The sequence below is a fragment of the Macaca mulatta genome, chromosome 4, assembly GCF_049350105.2.
Source record: "Macaca mulatta isolate MMU2019108-1 chromosome 4, T2T-MMU8v2.0, whole genome shotgun sequence".
Lineage (NCBI taxonomy): Eukaryota > Metazoa > Chordata > Mammalia > Primates > Cercopithecidae > Macaca > Macaca mulatta.
Genome location: NC_133409.1, coordinates 157,297,858 through 157,320,965, shown reverse-complemented (window position 1 = coordinate 157,320,965; position 23,108 = coordinate 157,297,858). Strand labels below are relative to the sequence as shown.

At 36.4% G+C, this 23,108-nt stretch overlaps 1 protein-coding gene across 12 annotated transcripts in view; it reads right to left on the bottom strand.

Moving 5' to 3' along the window:
* The window catches only part of SLC17A1 (solute carrier family 17 member 1), a 62,687-nt gene that overhangs the window by 13,458 nt on the left and 26,121 nt on the right, over nucleotides 1-23,108 (bottom strand). For 5 of the 12 annotated variants that reach the window (XR_013416799.1, XM_078000889.1, XM_015135702.3 and 2 more), the window contains one exon: nucleotides 17,637-17,773. The exons of 1 other annotated variant lie outside the window; for it this stretch is intronic. Coding sequence is in view for 10 of the 11 variants with exons in the window: in XM_078000889.1 (XP_077857015.1) it covers nucleotides 17,639-17,773 (135 nt within the window). In the remaining variant the exon portion in view is untranslated. Of the gene's footprint in view, nucleotides 1-1,916; nucleotides 2,231-12,490; nucleotides 13,695-16,989; nucleotides 17,774-23,108 lie in introns of those variants that run through there. 6 more of the 12 variants (XM_015135706.3, XM_078000887.1, XM_078000891.1 and 3 more) reach the window with 3 other exon arrangements.

Genomic DNA, 23,108 nt, shown 5'->3' with positions numbered 1-23,108 from the left:
GCCTGGGGATACTCCAGCAGGACACAGTGTGGGGAGCCACAGTGGCCCAGTGAGAGGTGTCAGAGCCTGTACAGGGTGAGGATTGTGTTGATGCAGGAGGACAGCCTGGCATAGAATGCTGAAGCCTGACCAAGTGCAGAGGGTGTCTGAGGTGGGTGACAGCCTGGCCCACTGAAGTGGGTTGAGGAAAGCTTCTGAGCAAAGTTGTGCAACTCAGCAAAGATGTCAGTGTCCAACAGAGATGAGGAAGGTTGCCTTGGTCCGGGAGGTGTGGCCTGTGGCAGGGAATCAGAGCACGGGCAGGAAAGGAGGGCATCCACAAGGGGGCATCAGAGTGAGAGGTGTAGGCCTGGGAAAGGAATGAGAAGGATGTCTGGAAATGGGATGATGGTGGCATACCAGGGGATTGACAGAGTAAATACAAACATTAAGACTAATAGGAGCTCACTGCTGGAAAAGAAAGTTAAAAATATGTAAAAGTAGAAAACTCGAAGAAACTCTGTGTTGGATTGGAATGGAAGTACTGGTGTAAATTCATAGGTATCCATAGAAAGATAAGTAAGTAGGTAGGTAGGTAGGTAGATATGTATGTATACACATATAGTCCCTAACTGTCTACCTAGCGGACCTGAGAGCAGAGGCCCCAGAAGCCATGAACACATCTACCACTGAGATCTTGGTTTCTAAATACGATTCTCAAACATTAAGAGGAACTAGAGCTTCTTAGAGTGAGGGCTGATTTCAGGGCGTGGTCAGGGAAAAACTCAAGAAGACTCTGGAATATTGTTTCATGCCACAAAGTAAGAAAGTGCTCAAAGAATGATGAAGAACCTCCAACTGGCCAAAATTGAGATAAATTGAGCATCAAAGTAAACAAAAATAGTAATATATTATACATCATTAAATAAAGCAGATAATTATGAGCTTTACTAAAATAAATGTGAATAAATTGAAAGTCTGATGTAGGATGAAATATTTACGTAGTTCCAGAGTATGTAAATATTTACATATTTCCAAATTAACAAACTATTTGTTAATTTCAATGTGAGAAGGAGTAACTTTGCAGAGGCAAAACCTGATAGGCCCCACCTTAATTAAATGAAGAGCCAGAAATGGTACATATCAGCATCATATGACTCCTGGTATAATGACCTGAGAAGGACACAGGGACATCTTTGTGGTATCCCTAACCTGAATTTAATCATGTGAAAACATCAAAGAAACCTACACTGAGGAAATTCTACAAGATAGCCTGTACTCTTCAATCATGTTATCAAAGTCAAGGAAAGACTAAGAACAATTCTAGAGTTAAAGAAACTAAAGAGACATGGCAACTAAATGCAACATGAGATTCTGAAGTGAATCTTTTGGCCAAAAAGAGTATCACTGATACAACTGATGAAATGTGAATGAGGTCTCAGAATTACATGGTAGAAATGTATCAGCATTAGTTACATGATGTTAACGGTTGTTTTGTGGTTAAGTAGAAAAATGTCCTTGTTTGTAGGATACCCTAAACTGTGTGAGTGGTGTGGAGATGATGGTAAGGGCATCATGCTAGCAACTTACCCTCAAATGGTTAAGGAAAAAAAGCTCTTTGTGCTCCTCTTAAAAACTTTACTGTACCTTCAGATTTTTTTCAAGTTAAACAAATAGTGAAGGTAGGAGATAGAAAATAGAATCGCATTTTGATCACATCCCTTAAGTCATCTTTGTTCAACTCAATGGTTATAATGTTAACAATACTCCATCAGGGTAATTGGTAAACATCTGATTTAATACCCCAATAGATTAATAAAGCCCAGATCCATGGGTCTGGAAGATGGTGGAAAAGCTCTCACTCCTATTTATGTTCTGTCCACAACATTATTCACTCAAAGAATTCAGTCCAAGGAAAGCTTTGCTTCCCTCAAAGCAATGTTGTTGATATGTTTTTATTAGACAAAGAGCTTGTATTTTATTTTTTAATTGCATTTTCCATTTTATTTTTGATACTAAGAAGTTCAGAACTAAATATAATGCTCCATTGTCCCATCAAACTAATCTCAAGATCCTTGTAATACTTTATTTGATCTAAAAAGTTTTAATGTCAGGAATGGAAGTCTGGTTTAATATTAAAAGTATATTTTACTAATAAATCACAACAAAGAAAAATATGCAATCATCTGAATAGAAGTTACAAACACATTTAACAAAACTCAATTTCTATTCTTGGTTTTTGATTTTCAATCTAAAAAAGAACAAAAAGACAATTCATTAACATAATTAAATGCCTATTTTAAATTGGTAGCCAATTTATTATTTAAGAATATGCCTAGAGGCTGTGCAATTAAAGCCATAAAGAATAAAGGAATCCCAATATTAGCCCATTATTATTTTTATTTGCAGATGAAGAGGATCATCTACTCCAAAACACAAGAATCTATTATTCAAAACTATACTAACGAGATAGCTTAGCAATAGTTTTTTTAGTTAAAAAATTAAATATATTCAAATGATATCTTTCCTACATTCCTGAAATACAATGAATAAAAATCAAATTCAGAAAATATAAGAAAACAACTTTAAGTTTTGTAAGAAATGCATAGGGAATGCAGGAAGCAAACTAATACTCGACTGAGGAAAACCTTAAGCCAAGTTCAGCAGTGGCAGTCTTATTATGCTCTTATATCAATATTATTGAGTACTATTGATATTGAATATTGATATTGAGTACTCTTATAACTACCAACTTCTCCCCGGTTAATTTGTTGCAATTCAGTGCAACTCTGAAAACACTGCTATAGGTATTTTTAAATATGGTCCACTGATTATAAACTTTTCTGGAAGAATAAACAGCTGATACTAGAAAGTAATACTTTCAAAAGTGAAAATGATGTGTTTTTTGACCTGCCTGATATTTACATATATTAAAATTTAGACCACTGAATATATTGTATAATAGGTCTAGTAACAGATATTAAACTAAATATTAAGTCCAGAAATAGACATAAATATATAGAGATTTCTTTTACTAAAAGTTGGAAGTCAGAGAGGAAAATGCAAATTATTTTTTAAAAAACAACGTTGGTAAAATTCAAACACTTGGAAAACAAACCCAAATCTTCACTTAAGCCATGCAATAAAAGTCTTCAAATGAACTAGACTATAAATTGTCTAGAAGGAAACATTCACTCTTCTTTCTCTCCTTTTTGGCTCTGTGTGAGCTCACACCTTCTGGATGACTCCAAAGCCACTGAATACTTTAATTGGTTAACACAGAAAATTTTAAAGGCCTGCAGGAAGTTAAAATACTATCACAGTCCTGAAATTCTTTCCTGCCCATTGCCCATGTGGCTGTGATGATGTCTGAAGGAGAAATAGGCCTGTGAAGTGACTGAGTCTACTTGCAGGTGCAAAGGTGGAGGGAACATTTCCTACTACTCACATGGCTTCATTCTCTGTCTCTGCCTTCAAGGAATAGAACTGTACAGTCCATTTCTCTTTACAGACCCAAACACATTCACCTAAATCTACTGTTAAAAATCTATTTATATAGTGAACAATTGTGAATCCTTCAAGCCAATTCTTCAAGATGGATCCCAGATGGCTAACTGGGCCTAAGTTTAAAATACAGCCAAGAAGCGATTTTCTGACCAGGTAGGAGTCACACAAATACTCTCAGTTCCCTGAAAACCTGCATCGTTTTATATTTGGGACTTCCAGCATTCGCCTGAACCAACCAATCAGAGCTCAGCAGCCTCAGTCAATCAGTCAGGGTTCAGCTGTATTGACCAACCAGAACTCACTTTTGTCAACCAATCAGAAATCATCTACACTCACCAATCACAACTAAACATGTTTCAATCTTTTATATACATAAATGAACCTGATTAAAAACCTAGGTGGGGCCTGACACAATGACTCACGCCTATAATCCCAGCACTTTGGTAGGCCAAGGCAGGTGAATCACTTGAGGTGAGGAGTTCGAGACCAGTCTGGCCAACATGGTGAAATCCCTGTCTCTACTAAAAATACAAAAACTAGCCAGGCGTGGTGGCAGGCACCTGTAATGCCAGCTACTCGCGAAACAGGCGAAGGTTGCAGTGAGCTGAGATCCTGCCACTGCACTCCAGCTTGAGCAACAGATCAAGACTCTGTCTCCAAAAAAACAAAACCTGGGCAGGAGGGAATCTTTGCTATAAAAACAGACTGGCTTGGCGTGGTGGCTCAGTCTTAAATCTCAAAACTTTGAGAGACCAAGATAGGGGACTGCTTGAGGCTGAAAGTTTGTGACCAGCCTGGGAAACATACAAGATCCCATTTCTATCTAAATAATATTTTTTTTTTAAAAAATTAGCAGGGCGTGATGGCGTTTGCCTATAGTCCCAGCTACTCAGGAGGTTGAGGTGGGAGGATCACTTGAGCCCGGAAATTAAAGGCTGCAATGAGCTGTGATGGTATCACTGTACTCCATCCTGGGTAACAGAGCAAGACTCTGTCTCAAAAACAAAACAAAACAGAAAACTGAGCCTTCCCTTCGTTCTCTGGAATCCGCCTTCGTTTTGTACCCTGTGTTTCCTCTCCTCAGTTTGCAAACTGTTCACCAGAATAAAGTCTCTTTCCTCCAAATTCCTATTCAGAAAACTTTTGTTCACATTCTTGGCATCAAAAGTGAGATTTGAAGTCCTGTCCTGAAACAAACCATCGGTGGTGTGTGCCTGCAAGAGCCCCTTGAACTCAGTTGTCTTCTCAGTGTTGCCAGAGGGGAGAGAACGGTTGGGTAAGTCCTCTCAAATTCAGACCTCCCACGCTTTGGTTGAAGTCTCCGAGACTGTTCTTTCTCTGTAGGCCCCTCCATCTGGACTCCAGAGAGGACTTATTACCTGTGGCCCCAGTTCGGAGGAGGGGGACAGTTTCCTAGCCTTAGTAATTCCCTCTATCCAGACCCCAGAGGGGACATTCCCTTTGGCCCCGGGTTTAGTGGGGGATCTTTCCAATTTCAACCAGTTTCCTCCATCCAGACCCTCGACAGGACATTCCCTGTTGGCTCCAGGTTTGCTGGGGGCTTTTCAAGTTGCCTGGCTCTGACCATCCAACTCTAGAGGAGACTTTCCCAACTGGCCCTGGGTTTTGTTAGGACTTGGCCTATCTGTAAGGTTTTGTGGGGATGCTGGCACTATGGGTACTGGAAGGGATGACTTCATCACGTCGGTGCAATGGGTAGCCCGTGTTGTAAGTTTTTCCCGGCTGATCAGCCGCTTCTTGGGACTCCAGCTGGTTTTATAAGCAAAAATTATGGTACAATGAGTTGTAATTGGCTAGGTCTCTGAACAAAAATTACCCACGATAAGCTCTAATTTTGTTGGCCAAAATAGGACTGTTTTGAAATTCTGAAACGTGCCTATCTGTGCACACAAAGAAAAAGCGAACCTCTCAGAGACAATGGGAAGCCTTTATCAATTGGCACTTTAAAAGTTGTAAACAGAATCAAGAGGCTACCATTGCCTTTCTTACAGAAAATAATTCCAAATTGAGTCAGTGCCTTAATTAAATGTAAAGTGAGATTAGCACTTCCGAGACTGGAACTAAAGCTGCAAAAAATCCTCTGGAAAAACTTTATTCCACTGGGCCCCCTTTCCTGTCGGTCTGCCTGTCTTCTGCACCTTTTCTTTTTTTTTTTTTAAACACCTCTGCTTTATCTTTCATTCCTTCCTTCCTCTTTTACTTGTTCACCTGGTTATTTGGAAAAGTTTCTAAATTTTCTCTTGGACTCATTACGTGTTTTCATTGCATGTTTTCTTGTCAAATCTTGTCATGTGTTCCTGTGATTTTGTGTTGCTTAAGCATTCATTTTTTGTATGCCTGTAACACAACCAGACAACTTCTTGGAGAAGCTTGAGTTTTCCCTTTGCTTGAGATGTACATTTCCTACCCTATTTTCTCTAAATTTTGATAAGGGCTTCAGCCATGTGGAACAGATAAATTTCAACCTGTTCCACTTACAGAGATGCAATTTGAATCCAACTGTCCGTTCAAACTAATGAGTTTTACCTGATTCATGGCTAGAGTTTTAAAATTAAAGCTACACAGTCTTTGTGTTTGCCTGTATTTTTGTGCATATGTTTGTATGTGTCTGTTTGTATGTTGTCTACAGTACCAAATTGGCTTATAACTAAATGAGTAATCATAAATTAAGCAAATAAGGCCAAATATTTTCCAAGTTCATGTGACTTAGTAATCTTCTGATGAATGGGGCTAATCTAAAATGGTTGGTTTGATGGACATGGCTGTGTTTTCTGAGTTATCAACAAAATAGGCATGTATTTAACTTTGAGATTCTTACTTTTATGACACTTGGATGGCAGGCAGTAATGTAAAATTGGTTGATAGAAAATTTAGCTTGAGATGATGGCTAGATTTGTCTGATATCTCGTGATATTTTCCAGGCATAATTATTAAGAATGAATGGTTAGGGTAGATGTGCATCGGATAAAAGTTTGTAAATGAACTTTTGATAATGGTTATGTTTTATAATATGTTTCCTTGGGAAGGTTTCTCAAATCGGTTTGGTAACTATACCCTTAGAGTTTTGCTAAGCCAAATTAAATGACGGATGTTCATTGAATGTCTGGATCATTTCCAGATAAAATACCATGCTGAGACTCTGGTTGCTGAATCTGAGTTGAGGCTCAGATGCTTTTGGCTTCTTATTTCAGAGGAATAAAATTATTTGGTTTAAAGAGTTGCTCTGTTAGAAAACCCATGATCTGGACATGGTAAAATGTGTATTCATGGATTACTGGTATGTGATTGATAGTTAAAAGTTGCTTACTTCCTAGGTTTTCACTGAAATTAGAGTTGCTAAGAGTTAACATTGTAATTAATGTGTGTGATTAAACTACTAATGAAGAGAAAGACAATTCTGTCTCCAATACAATGTATTTTTGGTGAGGAAGTTTAAAGGAAAAAAATAACTTTATATGGGAAAGAATTTTGTTTGGTAAATTTTTGTCTTAGAGTAAAATGAGTGGTTATTTAAGAAAGAAGAAGTATAGAACAAAGCAGAAATTTCAAGCATTTCATAAATAGTCTAAGTAAGTCTTAAGGTTTATGAAAACACAGTTTATAAAAGGAATTTTCTCTGTGATCAGATTGCCTATGATTGGAAGCAAATCTTTTATGGGTTTTTCTAGGGATTGAACTTTGATGTTAAAAACACAGTGACACAGAACTTAAAAACTTGGTCCCCTGTGTTAGAACAAGGCTTTCTGAAAATATTAATTTGCTCTCAGTAAAATTGCAAGAAGGTTTGATTTTAATTATGAAATCTGTTTAACGGCCATCCTCTAAACTACAAACAGTTTCTATTCCTGTCACATTTCTTCCTGATAACTGTCTAGTTTCTCTAATTTCAGGTTCTTCCTTCTTTTGACCCTGAAAAAGGTATATCTCTTATTTGGCTGTTGTCATGACTCTCCAACCTTTTCATCAGTTCCTGTAACTTCTTCTGGTTCCAATCGTGCTGTTATGGACTGATGCTAAAGAGTTTATTTTGAAGGTCTAGAATAGCAGTGTTTTACCCTTGTACAACTTATTTTGGCTTGGCTTTTCTTGATATGCCTGAATTATTTCATGTAACCAGGACATCCCATGCTGTTTCTAAGAGCAACACATTCCTCTGCTCAAAGTACTAGTTTTCTTGTTTACATTCCTCTATAATATAGTATACTCTCATAGTCCTGGAAACATTCTTCTTGTGCCTGATTAAATTTAAGTGCCCTTTTTTAAAGTCAGGTTTAACACCCAAGTTATCTAAATAGGTTTTCTGTAAGGAGAAGCAATCATGTTACAGCAGGTTTTTTTCTTTGCCTTTTAGGTAACTGACCAAGGAAACAAAAATTGTGGGTTTTACCGAAATAAGTTCCAATGCTTCATGTTGTCCTTACTAGATTTTTGATTACTTAGGAAAATTGAGCTTTAAAAGGATTAAGGTTTTTACATCCATGGAACTTTCTCTGTTGCTTTTGAAGTCTATTGATTATCACTCCAGTTAGATGAATAAATATTATCTCATCATGACCTATGATTCTGTTTCATCAAGTACCTTGAAACTTTTGATATCTTTGGTGGGTTTCCTCAGCATCAAAATCCTAAATTAAGTCTTTTTGATCTTGTAGACATAGTAAATGATTAGGCTTGTAAATCATAGAGAAACATTGTCAAAAAAAGAAATGTTCAACTTTCTTTAACTTATAGTTGTGTAAATGTGTTATTAAAATATGTTCCAAAACTGTATGAGATTCCTAAAATTCTGGTTTGTCATGGTATGTGTTATCATTCATGATTATCATTATTATGCTAAATGGTAGTATGCCACAGAAATACCCAGATTCCTTTGTCAATTGTAAACTCCCATCAGATCTTTGACCATGGCTGTTTGGGGATTTTGTCATTCACAGTTAATGTTTTAAATTCTTTGGAGCTCGGCACAGTGGCTCACACCTGTAATCCCAACACAAGCTGAGGCTGGAGGATCACTTGAGCCCAGGTGTTTGAGACCAGCCTGGGCAACAACGTGAGACCCTGTCTCTACAAAAAATACAAAAAATTAACTGGGCATGTTGGTGCAGGCCTATTGTCCCAGCTACTAGGGAGGTTGAGCTGGGAGGATTGCGTGAGCCCTGGGAGGTCAAAGCTGCAGTGAGCCATGATCTCGCCACTGCACTGCAACCTGGGTAACAGAGGGAGACCCTGTCTCAAAACTAAAAAAAAAAAAAAATAATAAAAATAAATTATTCTTTGGTAGCATTTTCAATTGGCTTTAGTTCAGAATTGCTTTTCGTGAAACTGTTAATCAAGATCAAGCAAAACAAATTACCTGAAATTAAATAACTGATAAGGATAATTTTTAATGACTTTTACTTAAAACATTGTTGGTTCTTTACTTATATGTTTTGTTTTTCATATTCAAGGAAATTTTCTTTCATCAGCTATCTATAGTTTTCATTAATTTGGTAAAATATTCTTTTTTGAACAAAAGAGGAAGCATTTGCTTTTACTCTCTACTTGATTCTTTCAAAACTCAGAAACTGTGAGTATTCTGGTTTCATTTATCTGAGTTTAATAAAATTTTCTCCCTCTTTATAAATAGTATACAATTGGAAACATTAGTTTTATTACCAAAGTTTTAACTGAAATGTCATATTTAAGAATGTACATAAATACTTGGCTTCAAGAGTTACCAGCCTTACAGTGAATGAGTAAATGTTCCTGGCAGGCCCAAGAACTCTAAGATTGTAAGTAAAATCTAAATCCTAGCTTGGTTTGACTTCCTAGCCTCAAGAGGTTCTAAAATCTGAGGTTTTCTGTATGATTAATGTGGAGAGAAAATGTTATGCTTCTAAGTAAAACTAAAGTATACCTGTTATTAGCCCTGTGTATTGTTTTCAAGTTCTTGCTGTCTGCCTGTAGAATACAGTAGATATTTTACCCTAATTTCCTCCAATATTTGGCTAAAACTAAATCCCAATAAAGTCCCCTGGCACTCTTCCTCCAATCAAGGAATGCTCTGGGACATTCAGGGGATTTCTCCTTCTTAAAATTAACTGGCTAGAGGAATTATATATCAGAATTGGGGACAAACTAGTTAGAGCACTGGCCAACACTGGGGCTGCTCCATCTATCCTTAGCCTTGGCATGCTCTCAATGTCCCCTTCCTGTAGTTCTGAACTCATTCAGATGGCTGGGCTGAGCCTATCATGGTCCCTAAATCTTTGCCTATCCCCTTCCAACTAAGACCCTTTACTGGCAGTCATTGTTTTTCAATTGTCCCATTGGCCTCTCTATACCTCCTAGGAAGAGGCTTAGAAACCTACTAGACCCGTATTTCTTTCTCTCAAAGAGAGGAAATAATGTTTGAGCTATCCTCACCAGGAGACTTTGCCACAGAAACAGCTTTTACTCCAATTACCATCTGTGTAGTTAACCTCACAATGCTATCCATCCTGCTCTCCAGGAGCTGCCTGAGAGTCTTAGGCCACAATCCAATACTGATGTTGGTCACACACATTCAGCACCTCTGATCAAGATTCAGGTAAACCATAATAAGCCCCTCCCCAGTGTTAAGCTATACACCCTGAATCTGAGGCCCAGGCTCGTATATAGACCATAATGGACAACCTTATATGAAAGAAACTTGTCCTTTGCACCAGGCTTTACAATACTCCTATTGTCTGCATCTGTAAACCCAACAGTAGAGGATAGCAATCTTTCCAGTATCTTAGGGCTATCAATAACATAGTCATTCCTCAACACCCAGTAGTTCCTGACTAAGCCAATACTTTTCGGCTATTGACCTTTGTAGTGCCTTCTTCAGTATACTGGTACATCCTGATAGCCAGTACCTTTCCCACGGGTTTCCAAGTCTGTCAGTTTGATCATCCACTCTGTTATTACCTAAGACTAGCACTTGGTTTGACCACATTCTCTCCTCTCTCTCGCCTGTAAATGGGTCTTTGAATTTTCATGACCTCTTAGGAAATTGTGTTCCCACAAAGGCTATGTTTTTGGCTCCAGTTACCATAGTCAAGAATTTTCCTATCCCTGTCTCAGGACATGAACAAATGCAGGCATTTGCTTTCTGGATCAAATCATTGCTCCCATCACAATTATTAAAATCCCTAGAAGCATCATTATCGCATCCCAAGTGTAAAATAGCTCTATCAATAATTGATGGCTACCCTGATGACAAGCCCTCAGATTATAAAAATGACAGTGTGGACACTCTCAAGGATGTATTTTACCTGGGAAGGCTAACCCTAATGAAGGAGCTAGATTAGGAAGGTTTTTGGGATCCTGGTTTGGACTAGGTTCTGCCTGGAATGAATATATGAAGAGAAACTTTTCTTGCACTGTTTACAGAATTGCCCACTCCAGTGCCTGAGCAATAAGGGCATAACAGATCCCGAGACTCCCTTGCTCATGTGGTCCTAGACAATCACATTACTTTAGACTATCTTCTCACTGCACAAGATGGTGTTTGGGCTGTCACTAACACTTTCATCTGCACCTGGGCAAATACTTCCAGTCAGGCTGCATTCGAAACATCCAAGATCCTCAAATCTTTGAAAAGCACATCTTCATAAAGCCTACTGGCTGGAATGACTGGTGAAATTTCCAATTTCTAGATCTTTCCAGCCAGCTTCCCTCAGGATAGGATCCCTCCTGTGCTCTATTTACAAGTGTTAATGACCTTCCACATATTTGGGGTATACATTTGACTCCCCTTTGAAATTATTCTAGCCTGTTTTAACAACTGTCTGCAAAAGACCCCCATCAGGATCATGCTGACCCAACATCCTTCATTTGCATAGAGGAACTGGATGAGAACCTGAGCAGGAACCTTTGCTATAAAACCAGAGCCTTCCTTTTGATCTCTGAAACATTTCAATTTAATGTGGACAAAATCCTACGCCATCCTCCTCCTTGTCAACACTTCCAATCTCAGTAATAAACACTCTTCAGTTGATAAAGCCAAAATCTAGGTCCTATCTTTGTTTCTTCTCTTTCTGCATAGTTCACAATCTCCCTGCCTTGTCTGGCCTGCTCTACCTCCAGAACTCATCTGAATCTGGCTGCTTCTCACCATATCCCCTGCCTACATCATAGTCTGCATGGCCAACATCTCTCACTTGAACCTCTGAAACAGCCTCTGTCCTGGTCTCCCTGCATCTACTCTTGTTTTCCTAAAGTCCTTTCCCTAGAAGGTGGCAAAAATGATCTTTATAAATCATTGATCAGGAAAGTGACTCGTCTCAAAAGTATCCAACGGATTTGATTATAGATGGAACTGGATGCAAACCAAGCTTTTGCCATGACCTGGAAGCACTACATTAACCACTTAACCTCAACCACCTACACAGTTTATCTCTCTTTACTCACAAGATTCCAACCACGCTGCCCTTCATTCTCGCTCTTAGGAATACTGAGCTCACTCCCATCCCAGATTACTTTTCTTGGTTATTTTTTATGCTTGGAATACTCTTTCCCAGAGTATGTAAATTCACAGACCCTAGACTAAGAATCCCTGCTTTCTGATACTCATTCAGACAGTAAAGAAAAGCATTTAAGCACTTTTACAGGTGCTGGGATAGAACCTGTCCCAGGGTTCAAGTGAGAACAAATTTTGCCCAGTAGGTGACATTTGTGTTGAGACTTCAGTGATGCGAAAGAGGCACATTATTGTTCATCCTTGGAATCACTGACCTCCAGCAAAAACAGCCCTCCTGAAGATGCTCTATCATGTTACCCTATTTCATGTTCTTTTTAGTATATCAGTGCATGGAATTATCCTGTTTAAATATAGCTATTTGTTTCCCCCTATCAAAACGTGAAGCTCTTTTAGGCACTGAAGTCCTGACGATGTTGCTCACTGCTCTATCCCAGCACCTACAAAAGTGCTTAAATACGTTTATTTACTGTCTGAATGAATACTAGATAGCAAGTATTCTTAATCTAGGATCTATGCATTTACATAGAGAAAAATTACATTTTTATTTCCTTAACATTTGACTAAAATTTAACATTTCCTTCCATTATGAATGTAGGCAATACATCACAACAGTGGTCATACTGAGGACTTAAATATCAATAAAAATCACAGGTATTTTCCTATGACATTACAATTGTGAACCATGAAAGAACAAATCCTTCAAGTTGGATGCTGATTGACTAAATGGGCTTAAAATCAAAATAGAGCAAGGCAGTCATTTGTTGACTAGAGGTCACACATGCACTTTGAGTTTTTACAAGACCCACACACCTTCTAAGTTAATAGCTTAGTTCATAGCTGCTTGTTCCTGTTTATATGGCTGAACCAACAAATAGACTGTGGCCTGTGTTGACAAATCAGAATTCAGCAAGTGTCAACCTCTCTGAACCAAGCAAATCTGAATCATGCATGTGCCTAAGTGGACCTGAGTGGGAACCTGGGAGGGAACTTTCTCTATAAATGATAAACTCTCTTTTTGTTCTTTAGGCTGCACCTTAAATCTGTCTCTCCCTAGTTCACAAACTGTTCGCTGGGATAGCCTCTTTCCTCTAAATTTCTTTTCAGAGAACTTTTATTCAGACAATGATTACTAATATCTCAAAATACTTTGTTTTGTTCAATATTATTTTAAAACTAAAGCACTAATAATAATCATGTTATCATAAACATGCTTTTTAGTATCTTGATAACTATTTCAACATAATTAGTCTCCTTTAGAATCCTCCACATTATTTTCTGAGTTGTGGTTTATTACACAAAAGAGATTGAGAAGCCCTGCTGTAAAGGAACTACCACAAGCAAAATGCATGCCCCTTATTCATCTATTGTCCCTGGGATCCACTGAAATAAATTTAAAGAAACAAAAATAGAACATTACAAAACCTAGAGAACTACCTCATACCCAAATCAACAAGGACTATTAGCTATAATAAATTCAGAATACTGAGGGCCAAAAAAAAGGGTGACATTGGAAATCAGCTCACAGCTGTCTACTAAACTCACGATCTCGGTATATTCAGAGGGAAGACAGAGGTGGAAACAGCAGTTCCAGGACTGTGAAGCGACTTCCTCCTGGGTAAGGCTGGGTAGGAGGCAGGGCATCTGGGAATCAATGGACCTTTGCAATCCTGGTGCACCAGGCACATTGGCAATGGCTTCTAGGCTACAGGAGAAACGAAGGCCATGATTCTGCCTTTTCTTATTTTCTTCCAACCTCTAAAATTACAGGGCAAATTTGTAAGGTAACCAGCTTTGCAGCAATGTGTCAGTTTGAGAATGGCAGGTAAAATACTGCTGATTCCACAAACAAAATGTCTGTGTGCTGCTGAATGACTGACAGCCCTGAGGATACAGGTTGTTGAAGAAACAACCATCAGCACAGCAACACAAACAGCAAGGCCCAGAATACCTCCTGCACTATGCACTATTCATACTGGTGTTCCCAGAGCCCCTCTGCCATTTAGCCTAATATCTAAAATGAGAATTTAAAACCTCCACTGCCAGCCTGATGGAAAGATGCCAAGGGCAACCAGATAAACAGAAAGGAGAATGGAGGAAATTCTACCCACATCATCTTTGGGGAATTACAGGCTTACGTAGAATTAGCCTGAACCAAAGAAAAATAATTAGAAACATTGAATGTGTTTGATATTTTGGAAGGAGAAAAAAAGCAGAAAAAGAATATAGCATGTAAATGGAAAAAATGAACACATTTTCAAAGAAGAGTTAGAGAGCATAAGCACAATCAAAATTTAGAATATTCTACAAATCTAAATTACTAGAGGCCGGCAAGGAGGCAGGAGGAGGAGAAGGACCAAAAAGATAAGGAGGATTTTTTCAAGGGAATAGAAAATAAGATGCTAGAAAATGAAGTATATTTGTAATGACAATAAACGCAGTTGGACTGAAGTCATCTATACAAAGGAGACGGCTCTCAAAGTGGGTGAAATAATTGAACCCAGCTATATACCTTCTGTAAGAAAAACATTAAATAAAATGACTCAGGAAGGTGGAATTTAAAGGCAATGCAAAAGTATTCCAGGGAATCTAAAATAAGCACACACCCACACCCACAATTTAAGGTTGTCATATCAATATCAGAAAGTAAATTAAAAGTAAAAATTATGAAATGGGAAGGATTCATAAATTTATAAAGTCAAAAGTAAATTTCAAATTAAGATATACTCATCAAAATCTTTTTGAAATTGTAACATCAGAATACAGTACTCAATAGTAACTGCCAAAGCAGACATAAAAAGAAAAATGGATAGAAGTAATAATGGAAAACTTTGGTATAACTTTCAAATTTAATAGGTCAAATATATAAAAAACAAATAAGATTTATGGATTCTGAATAAAGTAAAGTGATTGTTCTCATAGCTGTGCCACACTCTGTGCCTTGGAAATAGAGGATAAACCTTTGCTAATGTCTATGGGATATTTTCTAGTGCTGTTATATGCTTATTTGTAAGGACAATCTCAGATATTTCTACATTAAAATATTCAGATAAGCTTTTGTATTTTTAAATTACTGGTTATATTCCATTCACTTAAACAAAATGTATTAACTAAGGCTGCATTGACAAACATGCTTAATTCCATATCCAGATTTTTGCCATTTCTAAATCAACAATCTTGAGTTATGCTTGCATCTTGGTAAATTTTTGTGAGTACACTATTATGGAAATTTTTAGTACTTGCAATACTGGATCAATTTAATACTGACTAAATTTCATTTTTGAGTGACACTATCAATTTTCCTCCTTTAGCTGGGTGTAGTGTTGCATGCCTATAGTCCCAGCTACCAGGGAGGCTGAGGCACGAGGATTACTTGAACTCGGGGATTGAGGCTACAGTAAATTATGATTGTGCCACTGTACTCTAGCCTGGGCAACACAGTGAGATCCTATTTTTTTTAAAAAAATTTCTTCAAACATCATTTGGATCATTTCTTCCAATAAATTTGTTAACTGGCTATTTTTGTTTAAGGTGAAAAATTTATTTATTAATATTAATATAATATTTATCAATAAATTTTCCAGGATACTTACTGAATTCATTATTGTTTATATAGTTTTCCAGTCAACCCACTTGGATTTTCTAAGTAGATAACCATATCAGCTGCTCATAATGATAATTTTACCTTCTTTACCAATATGTGTTTTCCTCATTTCCTTATCTCTCAGCCGCTCTCTCTTAACTGAGAACCTCATTGCTTATTGCACAGATGAGATGCCAACCTACATACTAACTCATCACATACACAACACTGCGTTCTCTCTGCCACTGTGGATAAGCTCTAGGTTTCTGCCCAAGGCCAACCCAAGTTGTGGTGCTTGAATTACATCCTTTCCAGATGAGTCAAGTACTTTTTAATTCTGTCATTGTGCCTTATCTCCTATACTGTGGAACCTCATTACTGAATTATACCATCACCTTATATGCTATGGCATCTATCTTCTCGGAAACAAACAAAAAACAAACAAAACGCTCTTTGGTTCTCCATCCCTCTACAGCTACCACACCTCTTCTCTGATTTCCTTTATAGGAATGCCTATCCTGACTGTCTCAGTTTCCTCAGCCCATATTCTCTCTCTCTTGATCTCTCTTTTCATACTATAAAAACACAGAGACACAGAAAATTGCACAAATATTTGGCTCAATGAATTATTATAGGATAAGTGTTTGTAATCACTAGCCTGGACATGAAAAATAGAATGTTGCCAGGATTCCTGAAGTTCTTCAAATGCTCCCTCCCTGCCCCTAAAAGTAACAACTTCTTTGACATTTATAATAATCTATTTGTCTGTATTTCTTTATAGACTTATCACTCACATGTATACTTTCATAGTGTTTCATTTTGCCAATATTTAAATATTTGTTTTGTCATTTAAGTTCTTTCTAATCTAGAGCATCCATTTCTACCCCCATTTTTGTTTTTTTCAGACGGAGTCTTGCTTTGTCGCCTAGGCTAAAGTGCAGTGATCTTGGCTCACTGCAACCTCTGCCTCCCAAGTGCAAGAGATTCTCCTGCCTCAGCCTCCTGAATAGCTGAGATTACAGGTGCCTGCCACCACGCCTGGCTAATTTTTGTATTTTTAGTAGAGACGGGGTTTCACCATCTTGGCCAGGCTGGTCTTGAACTCCTGACCTCATGATCCACCCGCCTCAGCCTCCCTATTTTTCTTTATATGTAATTTATTTATTAAAGAACCTGAGCCTTTTGACCTATAAAATCTCCTACAGTTTAGATTTGCTAATGATACACTCGGATTGTGTCGAACATATTCTCTATTTTCTGTACTTCTTCCAAAATGGTAGCTGTATCCAAGGTTTGATGAGATTCAGCTTGATTTTCTTAGCAACACATTAGTCGTGGTGTGTTCTTTCATCAGAAGGTGTACAATGTCTTCATGCCTGTCTTTTTGTGATACTAATGATCATTGAAATTCAACACCTGGATCTCTTAATTTATTGAGGGTTGCAAAATAAGGATATTCCACATCTATCAATTCTTATTTATGCATTAGCCAAAATTATTCTACAAAGAGACATTTCTCCTACCATTTATTTACCACTGATAGAGTTGACATAAGCAAAGCACAGTATCATACCTTGAACACACCTTAATGGACTGTTTGTCTCCATCATTCATTTGAAAATCATTTTAGTCAGGGTTACCTTTAAACTTCCTCTTGCCTAACCCATTTGTAAATTATTAGACCTTATATAATTTAATGTCTTGATATTATAGCACTTGCCAAAGGTCCTTGCTCCCAGTCTTTTTCACTTCGAGTCTCCATTTTACAACTGTTCTTCCTACTTCGTTGAAGGCCCTTCCCAGTCTTTTTTGCAAACTTCTCTTTTTCATCCTCATCTTTTGATGTTAAAGAGTCCCAGCCTCCCAAATTTATATCTCCAGCCTTAGCATCCCACAGAGTCCCACAGCCATTTCCATCAGGATGTCTAATATTCTCAGGCTTAACATGGTCTCCTCTTCTCTAAACCTGCCCCTTATTCCTCCCCATCTGAGGAGTCATCCTTAATTCCTCTCTCTCCTGAATTCCCAGTTTCAAAAATTGTCCTTAATCTGATCACTTCTCACCTTCAGAGACGTGTGTGTTGTCTTTCTTTAGCCCAGTCCTGAATTTCTGCTTTAGCAACTATAAGGTAGAAAATTAGGCCAGTCACATTAATGGCTGCCATCAGGATGAAGGTTTTAAACCAGGCGGATTCTGGATCCTAAGGAATTAAAATTCAAAGTAATTGTAAATTATTGCTCTTGTTTTTTTGTTTTGTAACATTTAAAATGTAATGTTAAAAATAACGTAGACTCAATCACTTAACAAATATGGAAAAACACACTTATACATAGCCAAAAAAGTAATCATTTTACTCTATAAAAATAATCAGTTTTATCTTTCTACTGTATACATGTTGTTTAAAATTCTATTTTCATCAGATATTAAGTTTACTAGTTTCTTATAGTTCAAAATTAACTGATTTTTTTCAATCTGATCTATTATTTCAAAGTTTTCTGCATCTTTTCAAGGTATCTTATGTAACCGACATATTATTGTATCATATAAGCCTATATAGATAAAGAATGTCTTCGTATTTTAATTGGCAAATTTAACATACTTTCATCTATCGTCACTATTATTTTGTTAAGATTTATTGCTCCCATATTATTTCGTATTTTCTATTGCAGTGCTTTATTTTTTTTTAAGTTTTGGATTCATTTTGAAGAGAATGAGTTTTCTTCTACTGGTTTATGAAAGTTATCTGTATTACTCTTTAAACATTATTCTTCCGATGCATGCTCAAGTTGAAATAGCTATCTTGATAGGTAGATCAAAAGATATAGCTAGAGAGATTTAAGAATACATAGCTAAATGTATCTATTTATAGTAGATACATATTGAACTATATAAATTGAAAGAGATGTATACATTTTATCAACATTTATCTTTTTCATAATAGGGCTAATATTTGGCAGGCTCTCATTTCCTTTTGGTCCTATCTTCCGTCTCCATACCCATCCCTATGCAAACAAACAGTTTGTATTTTGGCATTTATTTTTTTCTCTTCTTTTCTTTCTTCTTCTTCTTTTTTTTTTTTTGAAACAGGGTCTCACTCTGTGTTGTAGCCTAGAGCTCAATGGCACAATCATGGTTCACTGTAGCCTCGAACTCCCAGACTCAGGTGATCTTCCCACCTCAGCCTCCTAGCTGGGACTACAGGCACTTGCCACCATGTGCAGTTAATGTTTTATTTTTGTTTTTTTTTTGTAGAGATGAGGTTTTGCCATGTTGTCCAGGCTGGTCTTGAACTCCTGGGCTCAAGCAATCCACCCAACCTCGGCCTCCCAAAGTGTTGGGATTACAGGCATGACCCACTGTACCTGGCCCTGTTTTGGCATTTCTTAAAAACTTTTTATTATTGATTATTATGGATAGTCTTTCTTTTTTTTTCTTTTCTTTTATCCTTAATTTTAAGATAACGAAAATATAATCAAGATAATTGATACTATTATTTTCCACTCATTTTCTGATTACATCTCCTGTTTTTTTTTTTTTTTTTTTTTTAATTCTCTAAATAGTTTATTTATTTCCCCTAAAGTGTGAGGCATTATATGGTCTTGTATCCTTAAAAATAGTTTTCTTATGCCATTGTCCTCTTGCATCCTGTGTTGCTGACAATTTTTGACTGTTGCCTCAATGGGACTATTTTATTTATTTAAATTTAATTTAATTTAATTTAATTTAATTTAATTTATTTGAGACAGAGTCTCACTCTGTAGCCCAGGCTGGAGTGCAGTGGCTCAATCTCAGCTCACTGCAACCTCTGCCTCCCAGGTTCAAGCAATTCTCCTGCCTCAGCCTCCCAGGTAGCTGGGATTACAAGCATGTGCCACCAGGTCTGGCTAATTTTTTGTATTTTTAGTAGAGATGGGGTTTCACCATGTTGACCAGGCTGGTCTCAAACTCCTGACCTTAGGTGATCCACCCGCTTCAGCCTCCCAAAGTGCTGGGATTACAGGTGTGAGCCACCGCACCTGGCCTGTTCTCATCATTTTTGAAGAACTTTGGGACTATTTTAAACAATGCTGCTATGAGAGGATTGTGAGAAAAATAGGATGTTTGATTAAATTTGAATTTCAGATAAACAATGAGTAACTTGGTAGTACAAGTATGTCCCATGCGTTTTGGTAATGAAGCAAAGTCCTGTATTATTTCTTGTTTATCTGAAAGTCAGATCTAACTGGGCAGTCTTCATCTTCTTGGGTTTTTTCTTTTTTTTTCAAAATCTGGTAACCTCATAGTATAAACTTTTTTTTTTGTATATGTTCCTCAATGTGTATAGATTCATTTATCTTGGAGTGAAATTACTGAATCATAAAGATTGCATAACCTAAGCTTTACTAGGTAATATCTGTGCTCAGAAGTGTTGTACTAATTTACAATTCCAGCATTTGTTATTAATTTTGCTTTTCAGCACATCATTACTTACCCTTGGTATTATAGACCACCAATCTAGTGGGCGTGTAGTGTGAGCAAGTTGTGGTTTTCAATTTGTCTTTTACTATATTTATTAGCTATTTGGATTTCACCTTGTAAAGTGCCTACTTACATCTTTTTTTTTTCCTTCTCATTTTCTTATTGATTTGTAGTAACTATGTATTTTTATTAAAAGCCCTTGGTTAGTTGTATGTGTTGCAAATATCTTTTCAAACTTGATGGTTACTTATTCTATTGTTGGTATATTTTGAGGAACAGAAGTTCTTAATTTTAATGCAGTCAAATTTATTGTCTTGTTCTTTATGTTAGTACTTTTAGTGCCCTTTTTAAGAAATAATTCTGTCTATCAGATCATGAAAATATTCCTCTGAATTATATTCTAGAAAGTTTATATTTTGCCTACAATTTTGAGATGTGCAATCCACCTCTACTTCATATTTTTGTATGTTGAGATAAGTTAAATTTTATTTTTCTTCATAATGATATTCTTTAAGCCCAGTACCATTTTATAAGCCCTTTCTTTATGACAAAGGTGGCACTGTTCTGTCATAAATTAAATGTCCATATATGTGGGATCTTTCTACACTCTTTCTTCAGTTCTATTGGTCTACTTGTGCCAATACCATAAGGTATTTATTTTCATAGCTTTGTAATGTATCTTAATATTAGGTAGAACAAATATTCCAGTTTGTCTTCTTCAAGATTCTCTTAGTTATTCTTGGCCCTTTGTGAACACATGTCAATTATGTAAAAGTCTTTTCAGTGTCCACAAAGTAACTTAGGGTTTTGATTGGGATTTCATTGAATCTACAGCTCATTCAGGGGAATGAGAAGATATTTTATAATTTTGAGTCTTTTAGTATATAAAAATGGCATCTCCCTCCATTTGCTTAGTTTTTAAAAAATTTCTTTCAAGTCTCTCTCTTATGGGTTTCTTTGTGGAGATCATATGAGTAATTCATTAAATTTATTCTTAGATATACGATTTTTATTATGGTGTTGAAAATAGTATCCTTTTTAAAATGTTTATTTTCACACTCTTTATTCAGGTATTTAGAAAACAATGTATATTTATAGGTTTACTCTACAAATTCCAAAACCTACTTATTAATTCTAATAACTTATAAGTAGTGTTAGTCTTCTGATTTTTTTTTGAATGCTACCTATAAAAATGTTAATGATATTTCTTCTTTTTTCATATTTCTGTGTCTTATTTCATTCATTAGGACATAGTAAAAAGTTTAGTATTAATAAATAGTGACAGCAGGCATTTTTTAATACTCCAATCTGAGAGAGAAATGTTCCATGTTGTGTGTGTGTGTATGTGTATATATGTGTGTGTATATATATATGTGTGTTTTTGTGTGTATACATATTTATACACACAAAATTCTCACAGCAAATATACATATATATGTATGTATATATACATACACATAGAAATAGGTGTATACATATTTCTCAGTGAATTGAATCATATATCTTTATGAAGTGATTGTCGTCATTTCTAGTAATACTTTTTGCCTTAAGGTGTCCTCTGAGATCAACATAGCCTCAGCAGGTTTTTAGCTAAAAATTGCGTAGAATGTTTTCTCTGTTAATTTCAACTTTTCTGTTGCTTTTTATTTTATTATATATTTGTATGAAAGCAGCACAGAGTTAAGCTTCATTTCTTAATCCAATATGGCCGCCTTTTGCTTTTAGTTAGAGCTTTTAGCTTATTTAAAGTAGCTGCTGGCACATCTAGTTTACCAAATTATTTTGATTGTTTTATATTTGCACCTCTTGTTCTATGTTGCTTTTTCTCTCCTTTTTTTGCCTTCTTTTAGATAAGGTATTTTTATTATTTCATTTTTGTCTTTATTACTTTGAAATTGATGTACTTTTTCTGTTTTTTTAATTATTAGATTAGAAATTACAACATGTTTTCTTCATGTATCAAACTCTTAGTACTTTTATCCTCTGGCAAGACAGCATGAACTCTTTCAAATACTTTGCTCCATTTATCTTCTCTTGACTTATTTACTCTTATTATTGTTTATTTTATACTTTGTATATAGTGTTTTTTAAACTCCACAGGGCATTACTTTTGTTTACCCAATAAAACAAATAGGTGAATAAGTGGATTTGTCCGCTTATTTACCACTTTTGCTGATCTTCATTTTTTTCCTGCATCTCTAATTTTCTTTCTTTAAACCTAAAAACACTTTCAAACGTCCATTAGTGAATTGAATTCCCTGTTTTCGTTGGCTTGAAACATGTTGTCTTTCTTTTGGCAAATATTTTCACTGTTTACAAATTTAAGTTGGTAGTTATTTTCACTAAGCAGACTGAAGATGTAATTTTATTGTGTTCTGTCTTCCTTTCTTGAGTTTGAGAAGTCAGAGACCAGTCTATCTGTTGCTCATTTGGAGGCAATCTTTCTGATTCCTCTCATTGCTTATATGACATTCTTTTTGTCTTTGCTTTTCTGCAATTTCTGGTTTCTTTTTCATCCTACTTGTGATTACTAGGCTTCTTAAAGGTGTGAATTTCTGTATTTCTGGAAAACTAGAAAACAATCATTTTCTCTTCATACATAGCCTCTGCCCTGTTTTCTCTCTTCATCTTCTGGGACTCCAGTTAGTCATATGTTGGGTTTTCTGACTGGATTACCCCATCTCATGCCATATATTCTGTATTTTTACCATTTTTTCTTCCTGGGATTCATTCTGGATAGATCCTGACAGGTCAAGAATAGAGTAGGTTATAGTATAGTAACCAATACCCTCAAGTCTTAGTGGCTTTCAATGACAGAAATTTGGTTTTTTGTTTACACAAAAGGTACATAATGGGTTGGCTAGGAGTTATGCTCCATATAACCTGGATTTCTGGATCCTGGTTAGTAGCCTTGCAGTCATCCTTCTGAATAATACTAGTTGTTGCATCAAAGGGAAAGAATGGCCTCTTGGTTTCTAATGCTTCTTCTCAGAATTCACATGTATCACTTCCTCTCATATTTCATTGGCCAAAATAACTTACAGGAATACATCTAACTTCAAAGAAGTGGGGAAATG